The following is a 25,566-nucleotide window of genomic DNA, read 5'->3' on the forward strand; positions in this document are numbered from 1 at the left end:
ATGGAATTCTGATGTTACCTCTGCTTTCAAAATGAAGAGATAATCTCCCATGATCATCACCATCACCCTGTTCCTCATCCCTTTCTTTCTTCTTCTTTCTCTTTCTTTCTTTCTTTCCTTCCTTCCTTCCTTCCTTCCTTCCTTCCTTCCTTCCTTCCTTCCTTCCTTCCTTCTTTCCTTCCTTCCCCTCCTGCTCATCCTCTTCCTTCTTTTGTCCTTTCTTTTTCTTTTTTTAAAAAAATGATTTATTTTTATTTCATGTACACTGGTTTGCCTGTATGAGGGTATTGGATCCCTTGGAGCTGGAGTTACAGACAGTTGTGAGCTGCCATGTGGGTACTGGGAATTGAACCCAGGTCCTCTAGAAGAGCAGCCAGTGCTCTTAACCACTGAGTGCTGTGGGATGGTCTGTATGTCAAATTACTCTGATTGGTCAATAAATAAAACACTAATTGGCCAGTGTCTAGGCAGGAAGTATAGGCGGGACTAACAGAGAGGAGAAAAGAAAGAACAGGAAGGCAGAAGGAGTCACTGCCAGCTGCTGCCAGGACAAGCAGCATGTGAAGATGCTGGTAAGCCACAAGCCACATGGCAAGGTATAGATTTATAGAAATGGATTAATTTAAGATGTAAGAACAGTTAGCAAGAAGCCTGCCACGGCCATACAGTTTGTAAGTAATATAAGTCTCTGTGTTTACTTGGTTGGGTCTGAGCGGCTGTGGGACTGGTGGGTGAGAGAGATTTGTCCTGACTGTGGGCAAGGCAGGAAAACTCTAGCAACAATGAGCCATATTTCCAGCCCTTCTTTTGCCCTTTCAACTAAAACACAATTTAAGCTAGGCCTGATAGTGCATTACTGTAATCCCAGAACTGAGGTGGCTGAGGCAGGAGGATACACTGAAAGAGACTGTCTCAAAAGACACAAAACCAAACACAGGAAAAACCCAAACTCCCTTGGGATTGCAGGTTAATGAAAACACTAAACCCTGCCTTAGAGCTTCTACTAGTGGTCCCTGGAGAAGGTGAGTTCAGTGAACAATGGGGGGGGGCACACAATTTTCTGTAAACTGTACACATTATTAGCAAAAGCAGATCATGAGCCTTGAATACAAAATGTCCTTTCCCAGAAAGACGTGGGCCCTGCTGCTAGTGCCGCCAACTTCCCATCCTCCAGGTCCATGGAGAGAACGAGCCGGGGCGTCTGGAGGAGCAAGGTGCGTCTGACAGAGCAGAGCCACTGGGCCTTTGGCTTGAGAAGCCAACTCTCGGGGCAGAGCTGGTGCCCCCAACAGAGGCCAGTGAAGAGGCTGCAGTCCAAGTCTCCTGGCTGTGGCCAGCCGGGCCACTCACTCTGCTACTCGCCAGAGTTACCCGTCAGTTTACTTAAGGGAGTTAACCTCTTTGTACTTCGGCTGCTTTTCAGTATGGCAGGGCATGTGGGAACACCTAGAGGAATCTTCACAGGGACAGACATAACTAAAATAAGTAAACTGAGGTGGGGCAATGAACATGGATGATTGCAATATGACTTATTTTGGAAACTGGGAACTTTTCAGAAAATAAAATCTTTTGCTCAGCTTGAATATGCAAACCTACCTCAGATTTGTGTTAAATGATTAAGTTAATTTAGGTAATCAACTACTTCATTTGGTTAAAAAAAAGTGAGTGATAGTAAAACCAAACACGGGATTTAGGGCCCGATCTCTCTCTGCTTACCTCAGTTCTGGGCTAACCTCAAACCCGGAAGCCTTCTTTAGCATACACCACACTATCTGTTCTTCCCTCAGTGGGGGTTTAGCCTTCCATGCCTTTCCAGGCCCTGCCCTCAACCTCTGTATTATAAATTATCATCCACTCTTGCTCCCCTTATTCAGAATACCCTCGTGTGTGTGTGTGTGTGTGTGTGTGTGTGTGTGTGTGTGTGTGTGTATGTGTGTACATGCATTTGTGTGGCCTTGTTTTGTTTTTTTTCTTCGAGACAGGGTTTCTCTGTAGCTTTGGAGCCTGTCCTGGAACTCACTCTGTAGACCAGGCTGGCCTCAAACTCACAGAGATCTGCCCGCCTCTGCCTCCCAAGTTCTGGGGTTAAAGGCGTGCGCCACCACCGCCCAGCCGGCCCTGTGTTTTTATTTCACTACCCTCAGAGTCTGTCTTCAGACCCCAAGGTTCCCTGTAAAAGCACAAAGGATGATTTGGTTTCCCTTAGGAAACACCAAGTGTGATATCTGGGGGCAAACCCACAAGAGACTTGAAGGCCAGTTTCTCTCTTAATGCTCCCCACCCCCAGTGTTTCTCTGTGTAGCCCTGGCTGTCCTGGAACTCACTCTGTAGACCAGTGTGGCCTTGAACGCAGAGATCCGCCTGCCTCTGCCTCCTGAGTGCTGGGACACAGCCATGTGCCGCCACTGCCTGGCTTCTAAGGCAGATATGCTGTCCTGGTTTCTCGGAGCAGCTTTCATCCCCAGAGTGCAGCGGGCTTGAAGATGCGGCCTTGGGACCCACGTACCTGGCTGCTTTCTGCGTGAGCTCCAGTGGGAAGTCCGGGCACAGTAACTGCAGCAGACAGTGGTACTCCCTCATGGTCAGCAAGTCTGTGGTGCAATGGAAAGGACCTCATTAGGACCCCAGTTCAGGGTCTGCCCACCTTTTGGTTATCTCATGGGTTTCACGCCCAGTCTTGTTAGAATGCTGCTGCGGTTTGAAAGGCAAGGTCAGTGTAAAGAGTGAAGCTTTTCTTGTCTCTTCTTTTTTTCTTTCTTTTGACCACAAGGTCTCGCTCTGTAGCTCTGGCTGGTCTGGAACTGTGTAGACCAGGCTGGCCTCAAACTAACAGGGATCCACCTGTCTCTGCCTCTCGAGTGCTGGGATTAAAGGCGTGCACCACAGCTGGCCCAAGAGGTGAGATTTCAGGAGTGGTATCTATCTCTGCCAAGCCACCCCTGGGTGAGGCACTAGTTACAGCGTTCCAACCAAAGGGGCTCTCTCTGTTGGTTTGAGAACTGGCCAAGTGAAGACAGGAAATAAGAAAGCACCATCAGTCTTGCTACCCCGGTTTTCCCTGACTCCAAAACCGGGTGGATGAGTCATGGCAAAGCTGTTTGAGTCTGTTCAAAGTCTCTGGCATGGCAATATTTACCACTGCATGCCCCAAACACCATCTACAAACCATCAACAGGCAGTAAGGCAAACATGTTGCATGCATGGGAGGGGGTGGAGAGGAGAAGAGTGTGGAGGAACACACGGCACAGAGTTGGTTGGTCTGCCCCCAGGACCGCAGCAGGCTGACTTCTTTGGGATGCCTGCACACATATCTGGTCATCCTGTTGTTATAGGAGGCCAAGACGAAGTCCAAACAAATAATCAAGTTGTGGCAAACAAATAATCCCTGATCCACAGATCAGTGCTGTGGGAGAGAGGTGCCAGGAGTTTTGTGGGTCACATTTGCCAAAGAGGCAAATAAATCTCAGAGGTTCACAGCGTCCACACAGGACCCACACCTATGCTTCCCAGCTGTTTTGCTGCGGCCTGTGTTACAACCAAGGCGCTGCCATCAGCCAGGCCACAGCAGTCTTCAGGAATTCCCAAGGAGCAGAGGCTTTCAAACATGGAAGCCCTGCTCACAGAGAAATAACAGCAACCCGGCTGCAGCTCGAAGTGGGAGGAGGCTATGGTTAAGCTGAGGAACAAGGATGATTATCATGGGCACTTGGGTTCTTGGACCTAAGTTAGCCCAAGCCACAGGAATCCAGATCTCTTGTCCCTGCTCGTTTGCTTGATTCTTTTCTACCAAACCCCAAATCTCCAGGGTCAGGCCTGGGCTCCAACCACTTTTCATCAAAGCTCACTTCAAGGTGGGGGCACAGAGTTAACCTAACCACAGTGCCAAGGCGGAGGCAGCAGCAGAACAGACTCAGCGTCAGTGTAGGTCAGGGGATCAAGAGGGCGTTTGCGGCCTTGACCTTGGCTTCATGGGCCGCACACTCTTTTCTCACTCACTGACCCCAGGCAGTCTGGCAGAAGTTATATTCTTCAAGCCCAGGAGGAATAGCTGCTCAGTGTCCCCACTTGGCGTGAGGAGCAGGAGTGATGGAGGACAGGGGAGAAGCGGGCTCTGCTCTCCCTCCAGGACTGGGAGGAGGGTGCTTCCTGACAGTACGACCTTTGAATCATCAACGGCTGTCCTATGCTAAACTTTGACACTGTAGCTGGAGTGTGGCCACGGACTGCACAGGAATTAGCATACATTTCAAATCGCCCGGACACCCACCTTGGGAAGACGTCTATGGCAACACGCAGAAGAGTTCAAGTGGGGAGAGGAGTTCGTCTCTGCCTCCCGGGTTCCAGAGCTGAGGCCCCTTTCTCTTGTTTTTAAGGTGCTCAGGGGCCAAACTCAGACATCCTACACAAGTGTGCTACCACTGAGGAACACCCCTCAGCTCCTCATTAGGTTCTCTGTATGTGTACGTCTGTGGCGTGTGTGTGTGTGTGTGTGTGTGTGTGTGTGTGTATGTGTGAGTCCATAGTGTGTGTGTGTGTGTGTGTGTGTGTTTGTAGACCTGAGGACAACCCTGAGTATTGTTCCTCAGGTGTTGGCAAACTTTTTTAATTTTAATTTTTTTTAAAATTCCATCTGTTCCGGGGATTGAACTCAGGTCCTCACGCTTGTGAGGCAAGCACCGACTGAGCGATCTCCCAGCTCCCTTTAGGTTCTTGCTGTTGTTCGAACTCACACAGTTCAAATACTTGTTTCCCAAGGGTGGAGGGCTAATTTATATAAACTACTTTTACCTCTCTAATGTGACGAAGACTCTTAGAACTCCTAAAGCCAGGAGATGCCCTGCCCACCACTTCTGGAGCTGACTCTCCCCAAGGCTGGGTGAGGAAGGTGGTCACAGAGACCCAGGAAAATACAAGCCAACAGCTTTGCCGTGTGAGAGCAGTTCAGTTCAATTAGGGCAGTGGTCAGATAACATCAAGGCCAGGGATTGCAAGGGAAAGCCACCCTGCCCCTCTGAAGATGGGGTACCTACCACAAGCGGAAAGACTGGTTCCAAAATCCAACCACTGCCTGTCTGGCTCAGGTATGGAACCCCAGGCAGAGGGCTTCATCTCCCCATCTCCGGCTCTCTGCGGTAAGCTGGGGACACCTGTGCTCACTTTTCAGGACTGAAGTCAAAAGAGATGCTATCTCTACAGCACTTAGCAGAATGTCTGGACCTCAGTAACATCAAACACTTGGAGTTGTTTTGGTTTGTTTTTAAATCCTGGGGGTTAACGACAGGAGAGGAGAGGAAGGCACCTTCTGAGGTGGTTTATTTTTATTTTTTCTTGGTGCATTTGAATGCTTTAATCTATAGTGTTCAGTCTTGGATAGTCTGTGTCAGGCGGTCTGGCAAACTCATTTCCACTCTTCCGTACCCGCTCATTCACCACTGACACTTGCCTCCTGCATCACAGGCACAGCATTACAGGGATGCAGCCGTCACAGAAGAGCTCCTGAGGCTGAAGGCCCCTAGCTCGGCCAGGCATTTGTTAACTCCAAAGGCTTTGTGCACACTGGCCTCTTTGGCTTTTAGCACTCCCTCCGAAAATTCAAAGAGTTTCCTAGCAGCCCTTCTGTGCTACAAGCGTAACAGTAACAAGAGTGAATAGTTCTCCAGCTCCGTGCTCAGTGTTTGAATCAGTGCCCTTAGCTTCACAGCAGCCTTAGGACGCTGGCTCCATTGTTCCTCCTCCCAAGTCCCAGATAAGCCGTGGAAGCTCAGAAGATCTAATGGCCTATGATCCTGGAGGGGAGCCCAGAGGCTGAGAAACAGGAGGATGTGAAGGGGTTCTAAAGGCAAGAGGGCTTAACGAAAATACTACTTCCTGGTGTCTGGAGTGTTTACTACGGGTCAGGCTCTGCTCTCTCTAAGGTTTACATGCTTTATCTTACCTGATTTTCACCTTAATTCCTTCTATTTTAAAGGCGAAGTCTCATGCTTAGGCCAGACTGGCCTAGAACTGGCAGCGGACATCTTGCCTGTGTCCTCCTGAGTGCTGGGAGGTGTGAGCCACCAGCTAATCTTCATGATTAAAAAAATTCATCTGTGTGGAACCCACATGAAGGGCTCAGGACGATTTTGTGGAATTGGTTCTTTCCTTCCGCCTGCGTGTGGGTTTGGGGATCGAACTTGGGTTGGGCTTGTGCAGCCACCCTGAGTCATCTTGCCACCCTAATCGTCACTATTTTTATCCCCGTTTCATAGACACGCGGATTCAGACTGTGTGTCCACAAGGGTGGAATTGGAATCCAAATCCAGGCGGTGGCTGCAGAGCTCACCTAGTGAACACTTCAGCACCTTGGGCTCACCGGCTGCTATGGGAGGGCTCAGGCACTGGCCTCCCCCACCCCGACCCTAACAAACTGCAGCAATAACCGGGTCCAGGTGAGCTGGATCAAGGAGACAATCCTGGTGAACTGGAATCTTTCTGGTAAGAAACTGAGACTGAAAGGTTCTAATTACCGTAAACAGGAAACACTGAGGCTCAGCTCCGCAGCTGGAGCTGGCGAGGCTGCCCGCCAGGGGAGGCCGCCTACAGCAGGCTGTACACCTGTGCTCTGGCTGCCCCGCAGCGCTCACCCCCCACCTGCGAGCCTCAGCATCACCCAGGTGCAGGGAAGGGCAAGGATGTGGTGTGTACCCACAGACGCTTCTCTAAAGGAATCCCCCACAATTAGGAGAGCTCAGCCAGCAGGTCCTGAAAGTTCAAAGGAAAGACTTTCGTATAAGATCAAAATCAGAACCCTCTCCACAAATTGGTGCTTCTCTTCGTGTGGGTGGTCAGAATTGTTGAACTCTCTTCAAAATCTTCTACTAGTCTTACCAACTGGGTACCTGGCCCAGTACCAGAGAGGCTTGCCACTTTATTCTATCATCTTCAGAGGCTGCCCAGTGCCGTGGCTCAAACATTAGAGTGCTCAGGACTAAATTTTCAGCTTTGCCATTGACTTCAAAATACTTCATAACTCCATACCTCAGTTCCCCCAGGTATAAAATGTTTGTATAAGCCTCATAGAATTGTGAGTTAATGTTAAGTGCATAGCCCAGTGTCTGGCTCAGTGGGTGTTGTTAGTATTTGCCATGGTTATTTCAGAAAGAGAGAAACTCTGCTCTGGGAGGTCAACGATTGATCAAGGAGACAGCTGGTTTAGACCTACGACCTTCAGACCTAAGCCTATCTGACTCCAAAGGCCACGAGAGTTCCACCCGAGCAGGTGGAATCCAGCTGGTTTATGGAAGCCTTAGCTTCCGATGAGAGGATTAGTATTGATGCCAGATGACTGACAGACTATCCTCAGGTGGGCCAAGTCAACAAGGGCAGGCAGACTAGTCAGTTAGGGCAGTTGTGTTGGTGTAGAGGTTAACGAAACCAGACGACATAATGTCATCAGAACCTGGTTCTAGTACTTAGTGGAGACCAATTATACAACCTCTCTCTCTGCACTTTGGGTCCACTGTTTAAAAGTGTGCACAGTACAGTGCCTACCTGATAGGGATGCTGTAAAACAAAACAAAACACCAGAAGAGGTTATTTATATATGTGAAGCCTTATCAGAAAAATCAGCAAAGTGGCTGATCTATTTAAACTATACTACTATTTTAAAATTAACTGATTTAACCTTGAAGTCCTGGGCCAGGAGTGGTGGCACATGTCTTTAATCCCAGCACTTGAGAGGCAAAGGCAGGTGGATTTCTGTGAGTTTGAGGCCAGCTTGGGCTACATACAGAGTCAGTTCCAGGGCAGCCAGCGCTTCATAGAGAGACCTTGTCACAAAACAAAACAAAACAAAACAAAACAAAACAAAACAAAACAAAACAAAACAAAACAAAACAAAACAAAACAAAAACAATAAAACAAACAAACAACTAACCAACAAAACAAACAAACAAAAAATAAGCTTGAAATCCTGAAATTGAGACTGAACTACAACATGCAGCTAAATTCTGACATTAGCACAGTGAGTGTATACTGAGGGAGTGAATAAAACCACGTGCCACACAGTGACCTAAGTCAGAGCTCACTGTGCTGTAGTTTAAGCATGTAATGTTTCCCACAGACTCATGGGTTTGAACACACGGTCCCCAGCTGGTGGCACTGTTTGGAAAGGTTATGGGACCTTTAGGAGCTGAACCTGCTGGAGGAAGTATGTCCCTGGGGGCAGGCGTTGAAGTTTTCTAGCCTAGTTCCACTCTGTTCCTGCTCCTGATCACAGCTTCCCCCCATGCTGGACGGCATCCCTTCTGAGCCTGGACCCACATAAGCTTTTATCCTTTAAGTTCCACTTCAAGAGTATTTTATCACAGCAGAAGAGAAGAAACTAAGACAGTGTGTGAGCACAGAGAAGGGGAATCTCCAGGGATAAGAGGTATTCTGCAAATGGGTATTTGAGGGAATCCAGAAGCTGCAAAAATTGAAAATGGCAAATGCCCTGTTTCGGAGACACTACAACTATCAGTAAACCAGTAAATCATGGCGGGTGTGCCAGGGTACACAGGCTGTTGATTCCTAGAACCTTCTCACCAAGGGCTCAGTTCGGTTAGCTTAGATGTTTTCAAGGAATCAATAGCCACTTTTACCATGAAAACCAAAGGAAGCCAACGGGTCATCTCACAGGAATGCACTTCGCTCTAAGCACAACCCTAGTGTGAACACTTTCAAGATGAGCAGCACCCACATTCAAAATACTCTTTGTGTTGTTATCTCTGTCGTCTTCCCAGAGACTGATGGACAAGGCTATTTTAGCCAAGGAAATTAATCTAGTCAGAAATGACTGATACTCAATGTACTCAAGAGCTAACTTGGCCTCATTTGTAGGAAAGAGAGAAGGTTGTTTTTTTTTTTTGTTTTTTTTTTTTTTGTTTTTTACATCTGGCCTGCTTTTCTGCTGTGGAAATTCCTGCCTCTGAAGCTCTGTGGAGGCAGCTTAGTCATTTCTACATCCTCTGCAGACCACCATGTGTCTCCACAACATTTTCTCACAAGAACTGTGCGGGTATGTGGCTGTGGATTCAGAGGCCTGGGAAATGGTGCCTGCGCCAGATCCTGAGTGCCATCACCACAGAACAGCAGAATGGAGCCAGATGGAAGGACTTGGGGTCCATCTTTGCCTCACTCAGAGTAAGTGAATCCAGGACTTTTAGCCCTCGAAGTGTGGGGATACAATAGGTTCAGTCTGAACTCATCTGTGTGTCAGCTGCCTTTGCTGGTGCTGGCTCGGGGCTAGAGATAATGAAACGCTATAAAGCCACGGGAACCCAGAGGGCTGGATGACCTCTAGCTGGTTAGCTGCATGATTTCAATAGAAACTGCCACAGAGGCCAGAGAACACCACAGACCATGAGTGGACTCTTCAATTTTCAGTTACAATTGTTTTTATGTGCATTTTTTGCAGGAGCTATGAAGGATCACTCTAAATGACACTTACCCTTGGCCAGGACGCTCTGCCAAGAGATGCTCGGAAGGCCATGGATCGTTTGGGGCATGACCACACCACCCCTTCCCATCCCTAGGGTATGAAGGCTTTGTTACCAGGCCACCGCAGCTGAGTAAATACTTCTCAGTGCTACTCTGCAGAGGAGGGAAGGGAAGTGGGGGAGGAGGGGGGGCATCTGACAGCTTCCCTCTCCGTGAACACTTGGTACCACAGTCACGGGAAGATTGCTAACGTCTTAGGAGCTGTCAAGCAAAGCCTAGAAGAGAACAGTCTGTGTTCCTTAACGTTATCTTCTTTGGCAGTACTGTTGTGTCATATTATAAATGGAGGGAGATGATAATTAGTTTACTGAAAGAGAAATGACCCTATACAAGGAATGAGAAGAAATGGCTTCCAACGACACTTGTGGGTACAATACTTGAGCCTTTATTAACTCTGGCCTCTGCCAAGTCACTACTCCCCAGAGGACGTATTCAAAGAGGAGCAGGACAGCAAACTCTTTATCTTTACATTTTATTATGACTAAGCACAGCACCAAGTGAGAACTGTAGCTGGTCTATTCCTGTTTGGCCAGTGGGGTTCTAGGCAAAGCATTAAATCCGACAAGGCAATGATCTTGGTGCAATGTTTAGGATGAGCAAGAGCGACTGCCCAGTAACTGTGTGTATCAAATACAAATGTAAAGAGAGGTGGGCATTTTCTTTTCTTTTTTTCAAATTATTTATTTATTTTTATTTTATTTGCATGGGGTTTGCCTCCAGATATGTCTATGTGAGGGTGTCAGATCTTGGAGTTATAGACAGTTGGTCAGCTGTCATGTGGGTGCTGGGAATTGAACCCGGGTCCTCTGGAAGGGCAGTCAGTGCTCTTAACTGCTGAGCAATCTCTCCAGCATTTTCAATCAAAGATTATATACACACATCCTGGCAGTTTGGTCAGGTCTGTGGGCTAACTATGGCCATCTCTACACAACACTGGGGGCTGAAACAGACCTGATCTGCCACAGAAGATTCCCTTACACTAAGTCGGACCCTTGGGGTGCTGCTCTGTCTTCTGGCCCTCAGATAGGACAGTGAAAAGTTGGGGGTTTAAGGCAGAGTACTGTTTTTGCTTCTCAAGACAAGAGTTTCACTGTGTAGCCCTTGCTGTCCTGGAACTCACTCTGTAGCCCAGGCTGGCCTTGAACTCAGATCTGCCTGCCTCTGCCTCCCGAGTGCTGGTATTAAAGGTGTGCACCACCGTGCCCAACAATCTTACTTTACTTCTAAAGAGGACTGTTTTTCCTTTCAAACAAGCACCACAGAACCAAGGTGGAACATTCCTCTGGGGCCAGCAGGTGCTGCTGAGTACTAAAACCCATTCCTGCTCGGAAATGAACAGAAATGCTTCAACAGGCAAAGAGTTAACATGGAGAACGAACTTCAGCCCCTTCTCATGGTGACTGAAAATGAGAGGAAAGGACTCTCCTCGAGAGCTGATGTACCTGAACAATTCACTCAGCCTTTGTAAAGGAGGATGTGTAAACTTTTCTTACATAGGGTTTTATGGTCAGGATGAAGGGTTCCAGGTCGTTTTCGGAAAGAAAAAGTCTATTCTACTTCAGAGATACATCATGATACAGAGGCAATGCCCCAGTGTGAGTTCTATGAAGAACTGATTACGTTCCTCTGGTTACAACTTTGCCAGGTCTCAGTTTTCCACCCATAAAATATTGGGGGCTGGAGAGATGGATCAGTGGTTAAGAGCACTGGCTGCTCTTCCAGGGGACCCGGTTCAATTCCCAACACCCACATGGCAGTTCACAGCTGTCTGTAATTCCAGGGGATCTGGAACCATCACATAGACATGCATGCAGGCAAAACACCAATGCATATAACATTAAATAAATTAATGAATTATTAAAAAAATACAGAAGTTGTAGTACAGGAGCATAAAAAATAATTAAGAGATACACTTTAAAAATAGAAATCCAGCCGGGCGGTGGTATCCCATGCCTTTAATCCCAGCACTTGGGAGGCAGAGGCAGGTGGATCTCCATGAGTTGAGGCCAGCCTGGGCTACAGAGTGAGTTCCAGGAAAAGCACCAAAGCTACACAGAGAAATCCTGTCTCAGAAAAAAAAAAAAAAGAAAGAAATCCTATATGAAACTTTAATATATATGATTGTGGTGGTTTGAATGGTCCTCATGGGCTCATGTATTTGGATGCTTGGTTATTAGGGAGTGGTGCTACTTGACTCGGATTAGGAGGTGTGGCCTTGTTGAAGTAGGTGTGGCCCTGTAGCCCTGTTAGAAGAAATGTGTCACTGGGAGTGGGTTTGGGTTTTCAAATGCTCAAGCCAGTCCCAGTGCCTTTCTCTTCCTGCTGCCTATGGATTCGGATGTAGAACTCTCGGCTCCCTCTCCAGCATCTGCCTGTGTGCTGCCATGCTTCCCACCAGGACAGTAATGGATAAACCTCTGAACGTAAGCGAGCCCCGATTAATGCTTTCTTTGATAGGAGTTGCCGTGGTCATGGTGTCTCTTCTCAGCAATGGAACACTGACTAAGACAATCTTAGATAAAATAAAGCCTTTCTTACTGAACTGTCTCTTCAGTGGCCCTTGCCCACATTAAAGTGATGGAGACTGGGGGCTGAGGCACTGATTTAAAACTCAGAATGGGGGCTGGAGAGATGACTCGGTGGTCAAGAAGACTTACTGCTTTTGTAGAAGCGCTGGGATTGATCCCCATTGCTCACATGGCAGCTCACAACTGTCTGTAACTCTAGTTCCAGGGGATCCCAACTTGGGCACCAAGCACAGACAAACATGCAAGCAAAACACTCACACACGTAAATAAATACATCTGAAACATGAGACTGACCGACCAACCAACCAACCGACCGACCAACCAACCAACCAACCAACAGAAACAGCACAGGGGCCGGAGAGACGGACGGCTCAGTGGTTAAGAGCAATCACCGCTCTTACAGAGGACCTGGGTTCAGTTCCCAACACCCATATGGTGGCTCACAACCTGTCGTAACTCCAGTTCTAGGGAAATTCAATACCCTCTCTGGCCTCTATGGGCACCTGCACACACATGAACTCATGCAAGCACACACACACACACACCACAAATAAAATTTAAAACTCAGCATGAGGGTACACATATAATCTAGCATAGGAGGCTCACAAGTTCAAGGCCAGCCTGGACGGTACAGTGAGACCCTGTTTCAAAGAAACTAAACTACCAGAGAAAAACTCCCGAGTTTTACTAAAGGCAGCCTAAACACTCCTGTCCCTCACTTCTGAGTGGGTCTGACTGAATGTGAGAGAGCTCCCAGGCAGCCAGGCTAGGTGCAAACTCTGGTGGTTCCCTGATTAGCTAAGTGACACCATGTAAGCCAATTTAGAAAAGACTGTGAATAATGATTTAAAAAAAATGATGTGTATGTGTGTGTATATCTAAGTGTGAGTTTGTGTGCGAGTGCTGTGCACAGAGAAGCCAGAAGAGGACATCAGATCCCCTGGAACTGGACTTACAGGCATTGGTTGTGAGCTGCCTATATGTGTGCTTGGAATTGAACTTGGGTCCTTTACAAGAGGAGTGATTGCTTTTAACCACTGAGCCATCTCTCCAGCCATGGCTGCATTTTCTTTCTTTTTCTTTCTTTCTTTCTTTCTTTCCTTCTTTCTTTCTTTCTTTCTTTCTTTCTTTCTTTCTTTCTTTCTTTCTTTCTTTCTTTCTTTCTTTTTTTTTTTTTTTGGTGTTTCAAGACAGGGTTTCCTTGTGTAGCCCTGGCTGTCCTGGAACTTGCTCTGTAGACCAGGCGGGCCTCTGCCTCCCGGGTGCTGGGATTACAGGTGTCCGCCACCACCACCTGGCCCCTTGACCGCATTACTAATGATATTAGCATGGATAATGTCAATTCTAACATTGATCATGGCGAGTTTTTGAGAGGATTAAGAGGTAGTGATGAGAGAGAGAGAGAGAGAGAGAGAGAGAGAGAGAGAGAGAGAGAGAGAGAGCGCGCGCGCGCGCGCGCGCGCGAGCAGACAGTAAACAAAGCTCTGGTCAGGGCACAGGAAGCACCCAGGAACCAAACCTGCTCTTACCACTTCCCTGCTTTGGAGGAAGCCCGGTAGGATGGCATTGCCTAACAAAAGGCACAGGTCACTGGAGTTCTTCAGCTCAGGCCCATGGGGGCTGAGCCAACCCCACTCCTTATCTCATGATTATTTTATCATGCCTTTGTTCTTTATTGATGAGTTACAGACATCCGGCCTGAGGCAGGTGCACTCCATTTTCCTTGATAGCCAATACAATGCCAGTCCTCTGACACCCCAGTCACTAGTGTGAACAGCTCGGATCTGTAGGGACTGTGTAATTGTGCTCTGTCACCCTACTCACTAGTGCAGACGGCTCGGATCTGTAGGGACTGTAATTATGCCCCATTTCCACAGGCAGTAGCACTTTTGATCCCAATAAGAAGCTGGTGGAGACCTCCACAAGATCAGAGAGTTAAAAATCCCAGCAGGGTTTCCCACCTCTGATACTGGGGCTCCTGGCAGTTGTTGGATGCTGGGGAAGAGAGTCCCTTTTTCGGGAGAGGAGGACAGCCATTGGTAGAATGCCCCTGCCTCAGTGTTTGACTCCATACCCACGTGCATGTGGGCAGCACTAATTGGACTTATTGAGCTCTGGAAAAACAAAAACCATGAAGCAGGGAGGGAGGTGGAAGATATGTTGGGAGGGGTGTGGTGGGGAGATGGAGGGAGGGAGGGAGTGGAGGATGAATATGACCGAGACACATTGGATTCCTGCATGAAATTTTCAGGGAAATAAATAAGCACCTTGTGAGAACACAGCACTGTTTCCACCCTACTTTGTGCAGTTCTAGGGAATGAACCCATACCCTGCACATTCCAGGCAGATGCTCCAGCCCCAGCCTCCATTTTATAGACGGGAACAGCGAGGGACAAAATCACCAGGTCAGTGCAGCTCCAGCATGGAACTGACATTCGCACCCTGGAGCGCATCCTTCCTACAACACTGCCTGCTTCTCTCCCAAGCCCTTCTGCTTTTGCCTGGAGGTCCTGGGGAACTCAAACTTTTTTCCTTTCTTTTATGGATGAAAAATAGCTTAATAAATGAGGGAACTGTTAATGTTCAAATCTGCCAAAGATTATCCCATCTTTCTGTCATCTTTGGCCTAGGCTATGTCCCTGCAAATGCCAATAAGAAAACAGAGATGGAACAACAATATTAACAGACACTTTAAAGCCATTATGAACCTGCATCTGCAATTTTAATGGACTAGATACAGGTATACTAATTTATACACAAACATTTTAAAAAGCGATTTATCCCATGTGCATTGGTATCTTGCCTGCATGTATATCTGTGTGAAGGTGTCAGGTCTCTTGGAATTTGAGTTACAGACTTTTGTAAGCTGCCATGTGGGTGCTGGGAATTGAACCCAGGTCTCCTGAAAGAGCAGACAATGCTCTTAACCACTGAGCCATCTCTCCAGCCTTGACACACAGGTATTTTCAACTACCTTTCCTTTTAAATTTAAAACCAGGCCGGCACAATGAACTTTCTGTTTTGGTATTTTTGAGATAGAACCTCACTATGTAGCTCCTGGAACTCTCTATGTAGACCAAGCTGGCCTCAAACTCTCAGAGATTTGCCTGCCTCTGCCCAAGTGCTTCATAATGAACTTTTTATCAGCAAAACTGTCTGATGAGAATTTAAGAAAGCTTCAGAGAACAAAATCTAAATAAGTTATTTTTCCTGAGCCTTCCACTGTTGAAGGCAGACATAGAATAAACAAGAAGTGGGCCAGATTATGCATTTGATTTGCTTAAAATGCATTCTCCTTTTCTAAATAAATATAAACAGGAGCAGTGGCTAGTGGGATTACTCACTAAGGGCAGCTGAACAAGACAGACTAAAAATAAAAAGCAACAACCTAGGTTCTTTGGTTCTCAATGGGCATCTAAGCAGGGGAAGGCTTAGAACAAGCTGCCAACCTTGTAGGCGTATTTATAAAGAGCATGGCCTGCTCTCCCATCAGAATCTACTAACTTCCACCAACAATGATGGATTTATGGCTACCATCCCCTAAAAACAGACTGAGAATCAGAAACAGCAGGAAATAGGAAAAGGCTGGATATGGATAAATACATCCGACTCTTGAGATGAATCCATGGTTGTACTTCCTGCTGGGTCCTGTCTTCTGTGGGCATATGCAATGTTCTCTGCCTATAATTATGTGTGTGTGGCTAAGAGCAGAGGCAGCTAAGAGGGGGAAGAGTCCTGCTTCTCTGGGGACAGGAAGGGAAACAAAACTGAAGCTAGCAGTTACAGCTCCTAGAAGCCTTTGACTTTGTTTTTGAAGTATGGTTTTCCCAGTAAATGATCCTTTGCCTGTAACGAAAGTGAACCACTCGCCTTAATAAAAATATCAACAGAATTATAGTGCTCCCATCTCAGGACCTGAGCTGACAGGGTTTGTTTTTTTGTTTTGGTTTTTTTTTTTTCTCTTTTTTGAGTGTTGATCCTTATCTTTCACTGGGTCTGGCAGGCACACACAAAAAAAGATGGAAAAAAAAAAAAAACCCAATGATATCAAAGGATGAGCCTACTCAATTATTTAATGAAAAAATATCCTAAAAACAAAAGTCTTGTTTCCCCCCTGAATTTTGGGCAGGTCTTGGCTTCCCATTGGTGGAGGCTTCTGATTAGGTTCCCACTCTTTGAACAAACTCCAGTTCTTCATCATGCCTCACATATACACAACCAGAACTGATTAGACTAAATGTAATAGTGTTGTTTTTGTTTTTTGTTTTCTTTTTTTGGTTTTTCGAGACAGGGTTTCTCTGGGTAGCTTTGTGCCTTTCCTGGAACTTACTCTGTGGCCCAGGCTGGCCTGGAACTCACAGAGATCCGCCTGCCTCTGCTCCCGAGTGCTGGGATTAAAGGCGAGCACCACCACTGCCCAGCTAGTTTTTTTTTTTTTTTTTTTAAATATAAAAACAGGTTATAATTCAAAAGTCCAGGGTTATTTGAAACTGGAAAATATTTTATGTGTAGAAAATAGTAAAAATGATAACATTTCCCAATAAGCCCCTTTAAGCCAAATAATAGCTGAATTATACATATAAATATTGATTAGATTCTGGGATACAAAAGAAACCTATCTTCATCTGTTCTGAGAGCTATGTCTTAAAATTTTTAATTTTTAAAATAAAAATTTAATTATCTTACTAAAATATTTAGATTTATTTATTATATGTGTGACTAAACATTTTGCCTACACAATATGAGGTTTTCACAAATGATATACGTTGTCCAGAAGAGTCAGGGGAGGCTCTAATGTTCTTTTAAAGATTTATTTATTATGTATACAGTGTTCTGTCTGCATGTATCCTGCTGGCCAGAAGAGGGCACCAGATCTCATTACAGATGGTTGTGAGCCACCATGCGGTTGCTGGGAATTGAACTCAGGACCCCAGGAAGAGCAGCCAGTGGTCTTAACCTCTGAGCCATCTCTCCAGTCCCTAGACCAAGCCTTGAAGGTATGGACTCCAACTACTGGCTCTTTACACCACAAGGACTGATACCCAGCAGGCAACATACAGTGACTTCTATCTCTGTGTTGATGTCTAATCCTAAGGGGCCATGGAGTCTCTCCCTGTGCGGCTCAGAGTTGGATTCCTGGCACATCTGCATCCCGAACCTGGGGAAGTGACAGCAGAAACGTTTGAGTCTTGATGCGAAATTCACATTTATACACAAAGTTCACGTGACTCACATTGACCCAGTGGTTGAAAGTCTGTTTTCTAGAGTTAGTCTTGGTTTCCCATTTCTGCTCTGCTACTCGCAAGATGAATGATCTAGGGTGAGCTAGTTACTTAAACCCTTTGCTTTGTTTGACACAAGGCTTCCCTCCGTAGCCCAGCTGATCTGCAATTCACTCTCTATCCCATGATGGCCCTGAATTCATAATGATCTTCCTGCCTCAGCCTCCAGAGTTCAGGGATAGCAGGCATTAACCAAACACCTGGCTACTTAAATCTCTCAAGTTTTACTTCCATCACCTTTATTATTTGAAGGTTTATTTATTCTTGGTGGGTGGTGGTGCCACACGCCTTTAATCCTAGTACTCGGGAGGCAGAGGCAGGAGAATCCTGTGAGTTTGAAGCCAGTCTGGTCTACAAAGCTAGTTCCAGAACAGCCAAGACTACACAAAGAAACCCTGTCTCAAGCAAGCAAACAAACAACAACAAAAGATTTATTTATTCTTATTTTACGTGTATGGGTATGCCAGCAAGTATGTATGTGTACCATGTGTACAGTGCCTGGAGGTCAGAAGAAGGTGCTGAATCCTGGAACTGGAGCTACAGACTGTTGTGAGGTACAACATGGGTACCAGGAACAAAAGTCCTCCATCACCTTTAAAATGAAACCATAAGCAGGGCAGCAGTGGCGCACGCCTTTAATACCAGCACTCGGGAGGCACACCTTTGATTTCAGCACTCAAGGAAGCAGAGGCAGGCAGCTCTCTGTGAGTTCAAGGCCAACCTGGTCTATACAGTGAGTTCTACTACAGCCATGGCTATGCAGAGAAACCCTGTTTCAAAAACAAAACAAAACAAAACAAAACAGAACAGAACAATAAGGAGACAGAGCAATGCCTTAGTGGGTAAGAGTAATGGTTGTTGCTGTTGCAGAAATATGTGTATCTATGTGTGTGTGTGTCTGTGTGTGTACGCATGTGTGCATATGATGTTTGTATATGTGTGTGAGGGCGATCTCACCCATGTGTACATGTGTAGAGACCAGAAGTGGAGTAGAGTGTTTGGTTCCCAGCACCCACAATCATCTGTAACTCCAATTCCAGAGGATCTGATGCCCTGCACAGCACTCATACCCATAAAACTAAACAAATCTAAGTAATTTTTAAAATGGGACAATAAAAGCAACTACCTCATAGGCTTGCTTCCCTGCCCTGTGTGTGTGTGTGTGTGTGTGTGTGTCTGTCTGTCTGTCTGTCTGTCTGTGTCTGTGTTTGTGTCCGAATGCACACAATATTGGGGAGTTTAACCCAGGGACTCATACATGCTAGACTACTGCTCTACAACTAGGTTAAATCCCCAGTTCCATCTCACTGGTAGGTTTGTTAATCCAGTAGACAGTACAGAGCATCTACTATGTTGTCCAGACAGTTTTTGGTGCTCTTTCCTTCATGGAGCCAATCTTATAGAAGGAAAGACACAATAAGCAGTGTAGTCAGTCAGTGAGGAGCACACGGGGACAAGAGCACACTAGGACAAGGCTAGGCACATGGCAGACTATGCAGAGGGGTGGGCAGACTCTATGCAGAGGGTGGGCAGACTGTATGCAGAGGGTGGGCAGACTCTATGCAGAGGGTGGGCAGACTGTATGCAGAGGGTGGGCAGACTGTATGCAGAGGGTGGGCAGACTGTATGCAGAGGGTGGGCAGACTGTATGCAGAGGGTGGGCAGACTCTATGCAGAGGGTGGGCAGACTCTATGCAGAGGGTGGGCAGACTCTATGCAGAGGGTGGGCAGACTCTATGCAGAGGATGGGCAGACTCTATGCAGAGGATGGGCAGACTCTATGCAGAGGATGGGCAGACTCTATGCAGAGGGTGGGCAGACTCTATGCAGAGGGTGGGCAGACTCTATGCAGAGGGTGGGCAGACTCTATGCAGAGGGTGGGCAGACTCTATGCAGAGGGTGGGCAGACTCTATGCAGAGGGTGGGCAGACTCTATGCAGAGGGTGGGCAGACTCTATGCAGAGGGTGGGCAGACTCTATGCAGAGGATGGGCAGACTCTATGCAGAGGATGGGCAGACTCTATGCAGAGGGTGGGCAGACTCTATGCAGAGGGTGGGCAGACTCTATGCAGAGGGGTCTAGGCAGGCAACGCTCCAGCAAAGATCTGAAGAAGACAGGTTAAGGAGTAACGGGAACGGACATCTGAGGGCAGTGTGGCCCAAGGAGAGGGAAGAGCACTGCAAATGTCTCAAGGAGGGAGTGTGCCTGTGGGGCAAGAAGACCAGCATAGAAACTGGTGCGGCTAGGAGCCAGTGGAGAAAACGGAAAGGAATAAGAGACGAGGGCATAGAAATAAGAAGGCCAGTTCCTGGATGGTCTTTCAGCAGAGATTAAATGAGACATTCATGTTAAGAGCTTGGAAGAGTATCTGGTATACAGTAAGCAGGTAACCAGTGTTCTCTCCATGTGTGTTTATGTGAGCAGCATCTGGTCTCTAACAGAGCTAGTCTACAAGGCCAGGCTGCAGGGATTATTATAGCACCTTTGTGTACTTTGGTGGAGTTAGAGAGTCCTTCAACAGTCCCAGAAGTACAGAAATCAAACAGATCAAAGGCCCGGGTGATCCCCAGCAGCAAAGAGAGATGGTTAATTCCCTGCAGGTGCTCAGAAAACTGAACTAAGAGCGCACGCAAAGTCAACACTGCAGCAATAAAAGACAGGGGAACGGGGTGTGGCCTGGGTGGGCTGGGCTGAAAGCCGAGACCAAGACCAACAGAAGAGTTGTGAGGCTGCGAGAGAAGCAAAGCGTTGTGGAGCGGGGAAGCATCCCCTACAGCAGTTGAAACCCATCCGAATATCAGCGAGACCACAGAGTCGTGATAATAAAGAGGAGCTTCTGCCAGGGAGAATGCCAGCCAGCCTCGCAACATGACTGCGCTTGCATGGAGGGGCAGATTAAGATGTTCAGGCCAAACGATCCCTTCTCTTCTGGAGGCTCTTTCATCTTTAAGGGGTAACTTCCGAAGACCTCTTTGGTGAAGGACTTCTCTGTCTGCCAGCCTAACCAAGTTCCCGTGGTTCTGTCTCACAGCGGCCCGCACTAAGGTACCAGGCCACGTGTCCTCCACAGCCGTCACCATGGTGGGAACTGCAGGGTTCCCAACCTGCCGACAAGAAAGTAGTTTCTTTGGAAACTGGAGGCAGGCAGGAACCTAATGAAGGCTGGATGGAGATACACAGGCTGGGCTGAAGCTGGTCTAAATTGTGCCAGTTTCTTCTGGCTCCTGCCCTAGAGCAGGCAAAGCCAGGCACTGTCCAGTGGAAATTTGGAAGTGGGCATCCTTCGTGGCCTCAATTATGCCAGCCTGGCAAGGCAGTCTGCAGCACTTGGTCATGTAACCCTGACTTACCTACTCAATAGGGAGCAGTTCTGTCTGAGTTAGGAGAAATGAGAAGTGGCTCAGTTAGGCAGATCCTGACTCAACACATCCAAGTTGTAATTAAAGCCATTGTAAACTCAATGTAAGAACCACCGCGTTTTCAATCTCACTCCTCCAACAATGTATCTGTTTACCGTTTCCATTTCCTGATGGTAACGATTACTACTTCTTGGGCACAGTGACACAGACCTTCAATCCCAGCACTCAGGAAGCAGAAGCAGGAGAATCTGAGTGAGTTCAGGACCAGCTTGGTCTACAGAGTGAGTTCCAGGACAGCCAGGACTACATAGAGAAACCCTGTCTCAAAAAATAAAAACAAACAAACAAACAAAAGAGCTAGGGAAATTGGGTCTATCTCATTCATTACTATTTCCCCAAACTCACTGAGAGCCTCCAGCCGCTGCCTCCTGAGTGCTGAGACTAAAGGCGTGTGCCACCTCACTCGGCTTCCCTACCTCTTTTTTTGAGAAAGGGTCTTAGGTAGTCCAAGATGGCCCTGCACTTCTGCACTTCTTATGTAGCTGAGGCTGGCCTTGAGTTTGTTGTTTTTGTTTTTTTTGAACAGGGTCTCACTCTGTACCCTAGCTGGCCTGGAATTTACTATGTAGACCAGGTTGACCTCAAACTCATAGCGATCCACCAGCCTCAGCTTCTGGAGTGATGGGATTAAAGATGTGCCACCATGGCTGGTATACCCTTGAACTCTGGTTTCCTCTGCCTCCTAGCTGCCGAGATTACACTTGTGTGTGCCATCCCACTGGGGTAAAATCCTCATTTTCAGAGTACTTACATTCTAGTATGCGTGGGACTCAGACAACAAACCAAGAGGAAATACTTAGGAAGTGATAGGGTGACAAATGTGAGAAGAGAGGTGTGCTTTTTATATACAGTGAAAGCAGGCAGGACCACATGTCGAGGCTAGCCTGTTTGAGAAGATATCCCTGGAGCAGAAGAAGGCACGCACTTCTGTGGTGGAAGAAGTGGGGAGGGTGTAAGAGCTAGGAACCAGCAGCAAGGGTGTTTCACTGTCTACCTTCCCAGTCTGTCCCTGGTGCACTGCAAGTCTGTTGAAGCAAGTGCCCCATCAGGCCTGGGAAAGGAGTAACGGTGAAAGAAACAGAACTGAGGCACACGAGTACTAGAGTGGCCTACTGCCCTTGGGGGGATGGGGACACGGCCAGGTACACTGTTCCCACAGTGAGGAGAAGGCATGGGCAGTGGCGACTGCACTTTTCCCTGAGCTGTCCCTTCCACTGCCATGGTTAACTGGCAAAGCAGTCGGTGTGAATGAGCACAGGATGCCAATTCGCAGTGCGGCTTCACACATCAGCATTTGAAGTCTCCGACTGACAGGATTTAGCACTCTGTTCTGGCAGCAGCCAGCAGCGAAGCAGAGAGAATTCCACTGGATTATCCAAAGCATCTGACCCGAAAACGAGGAGTGAGGAGGACATTTTTAAAAAACAACTCCTGAATGGTTCAGTGAGCCAATTCGACACTGAACAGAGACGCACAAACATCCAGCCGCCTCTGAGGCACAAGGTCACTTTCTTGTGCTTGTCCCTGATCCTCGGGATCCAATTTCTTGATCTGAGCTCAGTTCCTCATTTTCCTAGCCAGAAGGATGGATGTGAAGCAGAGACAGGCCAGATGGACTGCTCCCCATTGTCTAACTCCAGAGGGGCAGGACAGCTCGAGTGACTGAGAACAGGAGCGGTAGGGAAGGGAGAGGCCTCAGAACATGCCCTCTGAAGAGGAAGGCTTACAGAAAACTCCATTCATTGTATTGATTTATTTAGAGACAAGCTCTCACTGTGTAGTCCAGGCTGCCCTTGAACCTGTGATCCTCCTACTTTGGGCTCCTGAGTGGAGGGATTACGGGTGTGCTCCACCACAGCGGTCTCTTTCTTTTTTCTTTTTAGTTGTGTGACACAGTGTGACACAGTTGTGGGACACAGTGTGATGGATGGTTCAGAACATATATGCAGTTTTGTGTAATGATCAAACCAAAGAGGAGGCGCTTCTGGCTCCTGATCACTTCTTTGTGTCTGGAGCACTGGACTTTTCTAATTTTTTACACTGAATTTTTTGTTGTGTTTTGTTTGAAACAAATGTGGAGCCCAGAGGTTGACCTCTAGCATCTAGTGTCTTCCTCTATTGCTCTCTATGCTTTTTGGGCGGCAGGGGGCGGGGGTGTGTGTAACTTTGGGTATCTTTCCTTGATCACTCTCTCTCTTTGTAATTATTTTGAGACACAGCCTCTCACGGGGCCTGACGTCCATCAGTCAGCTAGTCTGCCTGCCAGTCTCTGCTGCCCCCAAGCACTAGGCTTAGAGCCGGCACCAGGCCAGGCTTTATGGATCTTATGGGGTGCTAGGATGCTTTCCGGTTCTCACGCTTGTGTCCAGTGCCCTCTCTTCTAGTTTAAAGACAGGCTGGCTTTACAGTTGAAGATTCTTATATCCATGGCTGGAGATTTACCTGTGGAAAGCCTATCACAAGTCCCAGGTTTGAGATGGGGGCAGGTGGGAGATGGGGGGGGGAGAGGGAGTGAGGGAGAGAGAGGTAGAACTGTAGTGTCCTATCTTGTGCCATACTGAACTTTTAAATTCTCCTAATCGAGTCCTGAGTTCCTCCTGCAGCACATCGTTCTCTCCTCAAGCCCTTCCTACACAGCTGTGAGGGTAAGATTTACTAGATGGAATGTGCCTGCAAAATCTGTTTTGTTCATTGGAACATGTTTATCAAGAAAGAAAGAAAAAATCCTGTCCCTTTTCACTATTTACTTTTTGGTGACTGCCTCCTGGGATTTGGAACTGGATAAACAGATGGACTTCCCGGAAGGAATCAGGCTGAACGCCAGGGTGTGTATATATCTCTTAGTCTCAGTATGTATGTGGCAAACAGTCTTTATCCAAGCAGCTGTGCTGGTCTGGGGGAGAAGAGAGGGGACAGCAGCGTCTTATGGACTCCCACTGCCCCAGAGGTGTATCTCCCTGGTGGAACACTGGGATACAGGATGCCAAAAAGCTTCTAGAGCTCTCAGATGTATGAGCCAATTTCATTTACTGGCCTCTGGCTGTAGCAATTAAGGGCTGTGCCAGATTCCAAACTATTGCTTGTCATTTGTCCTGGGTTTGTTCAGTGTTCCTGAGTGCCCATGGTGTTCCAGCTACACCATCTACGATGATGAGAGCAGTCTGCGTACCTTCACAGATCCTGGAGAGGTGTGCGCACAGTACACAGACGTCTTGGGAGGCCTGAGGAATGATATCGTCCGGATATGGGCAATTATAACTGATAGAGAACTCCAGGTAGAGGGAGGGAGCACTCACGGGTCTGCCTGTTGCTGCTAAAGGGGAACGGGGAGAGACTGGAGAATCAGGGCCTCCCTCTACAACATACGTCTCTGTTGCAGGGGTGGGATTAGACGAAATAATTCACGATTCAATTTGCTTTCATAATTCAATGCATACTTCAACCCCAAGGTCTAAAGAAACTTTGATTCCAGGAGAATTAGAAAAATATACCTCTCTGCCTCGTCTGCTTCAAAAAATATAGTGAAGAAGAATATGTCTTCCCTCCTTGAAAATTTCATTTAAACAATGGTTTTTAAACAATAATGACACCGACCACGCGTGGAACTGGTGTCAATAGTGCCAAAGCCCAAAGCAGACCACTGGCTGAGCTGACACAGATACATTCATCAGTTTCAGCAACTCCGGCAGGAACATTAACCGATTAGCTCAGCAGACCAAGGTGCTGTAGGTAATGGATGGACGGATGGACGGACGGGACAAAAGGCTTGCTTCTAACAAAGCTCCTCCAGACCTTTCCGCTGCAGTGAGCACTGAGCAAGAGAGATGCTGCCCAGGAAATGAAAGGCCTCAATCGTTCCTCTTCAGTGAGCGGAGCCCAGGAGGAGGGTTCCAGGCGCCCTCTCAAACACTCTTTAATAATCCCATCCAGAGCCTTTGATTCAAGGAACACGCTGAAGAATAAACAGCCTATTAATCTGAGTTTGCTGGTGTGCCTGAGGATTCAGAGCAGCGATGGACTCCCCACTGGCTCTTGCAGGCATCCCGACTGCACACCATTGCTGCTGCACCGCACAGCTTGGCTCTTCCTTCCACCTCTGCACACAATTTGTCCTTGGAAAAGCGTCAAGGTTTGGGGGTCCCGATGGCTTCATCTAAGGATGGCCAGGCCAAACCCAGAGTGCTAAGAATGGAAACAGCGTATCCTTGTTCGGCCACCAGAAGGCACAGCCATGTGACCAGGCTCAAATGAGAACTGTGTGGTAGTGTGACTGGGGAAGGAGACAAAGTCATCAGTCTGCCTCTTTCTGAGCCAAGTTGACAGCCACAGGCCTGGGAAAGGAAGGCACAGTTTCAATTGCTTCCTAGTCATGGTTACCTCGGTGGCAGCAGGAAGGGTTCCTATATGGCTGGGCTTTGGGTGGGAACAATTTTGGAAGTTCTGCTGAAGCGCACATTAGCAAGGGCCTTGGGTTTTGGAGAAGTCAGGCAGAAGGCAGGGCGACCTTTGCCCTTGTCCTTCCTGTGAGTCCCCCTTATAAACAGCCAGGTGATGAGGCATCGGGTTCTTTCTCCTGCCTTGAGGTGAACCTGAAGTAATAAAGCAGGCTCTCAGTTGCTGAAGCATTGTAACTGAGGCTACAATCACAGGCTAAGAGGAGCCCCTTGGTTGGGGGAGCAGGCAGCCTCAGCTTCATTGCCACTGACTTTATGCACGGTATATGCCTAGTCATGAAAGGAACCCGTGTGACAAGGTGGATATATAAGTATTACCCAGCATATGAGCGAGTGCACGAACATATGCACACATGCTTTTGA

The 25,566-nt window shown here is 47.5% G+C and overlaps 1 protein-coding gene across 7 annotated transcripts in view; it reads right to left on the reverse strand.

The window, feature by feature from the left end:
* Positions 1-25,566, reverse strand: part of Cstpp1 (centriolar satellite-associated tubulin polyglutamylase complex regulator 1) — a 164,542-nt gene that overhangs the window by 24,782 nt on the left and 114,194 nt on the right. For all 7 annotated transcript variants that reach the window (XM_076569969.1, XM_076569968.1, XM_076569974.1 and 4 more), the window contains one exon: positions 2,507-2,591. In XM_076569969.1, coding sequence (XP_076426084.1) covers positions 2,507-2,591 — 85 coding nt within the window. The remainder of the gene's footprint in view (positions 1-2,506; positions 2,592-25,566) is intronic.

Source organism: Peromyscus maniculatus, chromosome 4, assembly GCF_049852395.1.
Source record: "Peromyscus maniculatus bairdii isolate BWxNUB_F1_BW_parent chromosome 4, HU_Pman_BW_mat_3.1, whole genome shotgun sequence".
Lineage (NCBI taxonomy): Eukaryota > Metazoa > Chordata > Mammalia > Rodentia > Cricetidae > Peromyscus > Peromyscus maniculatus.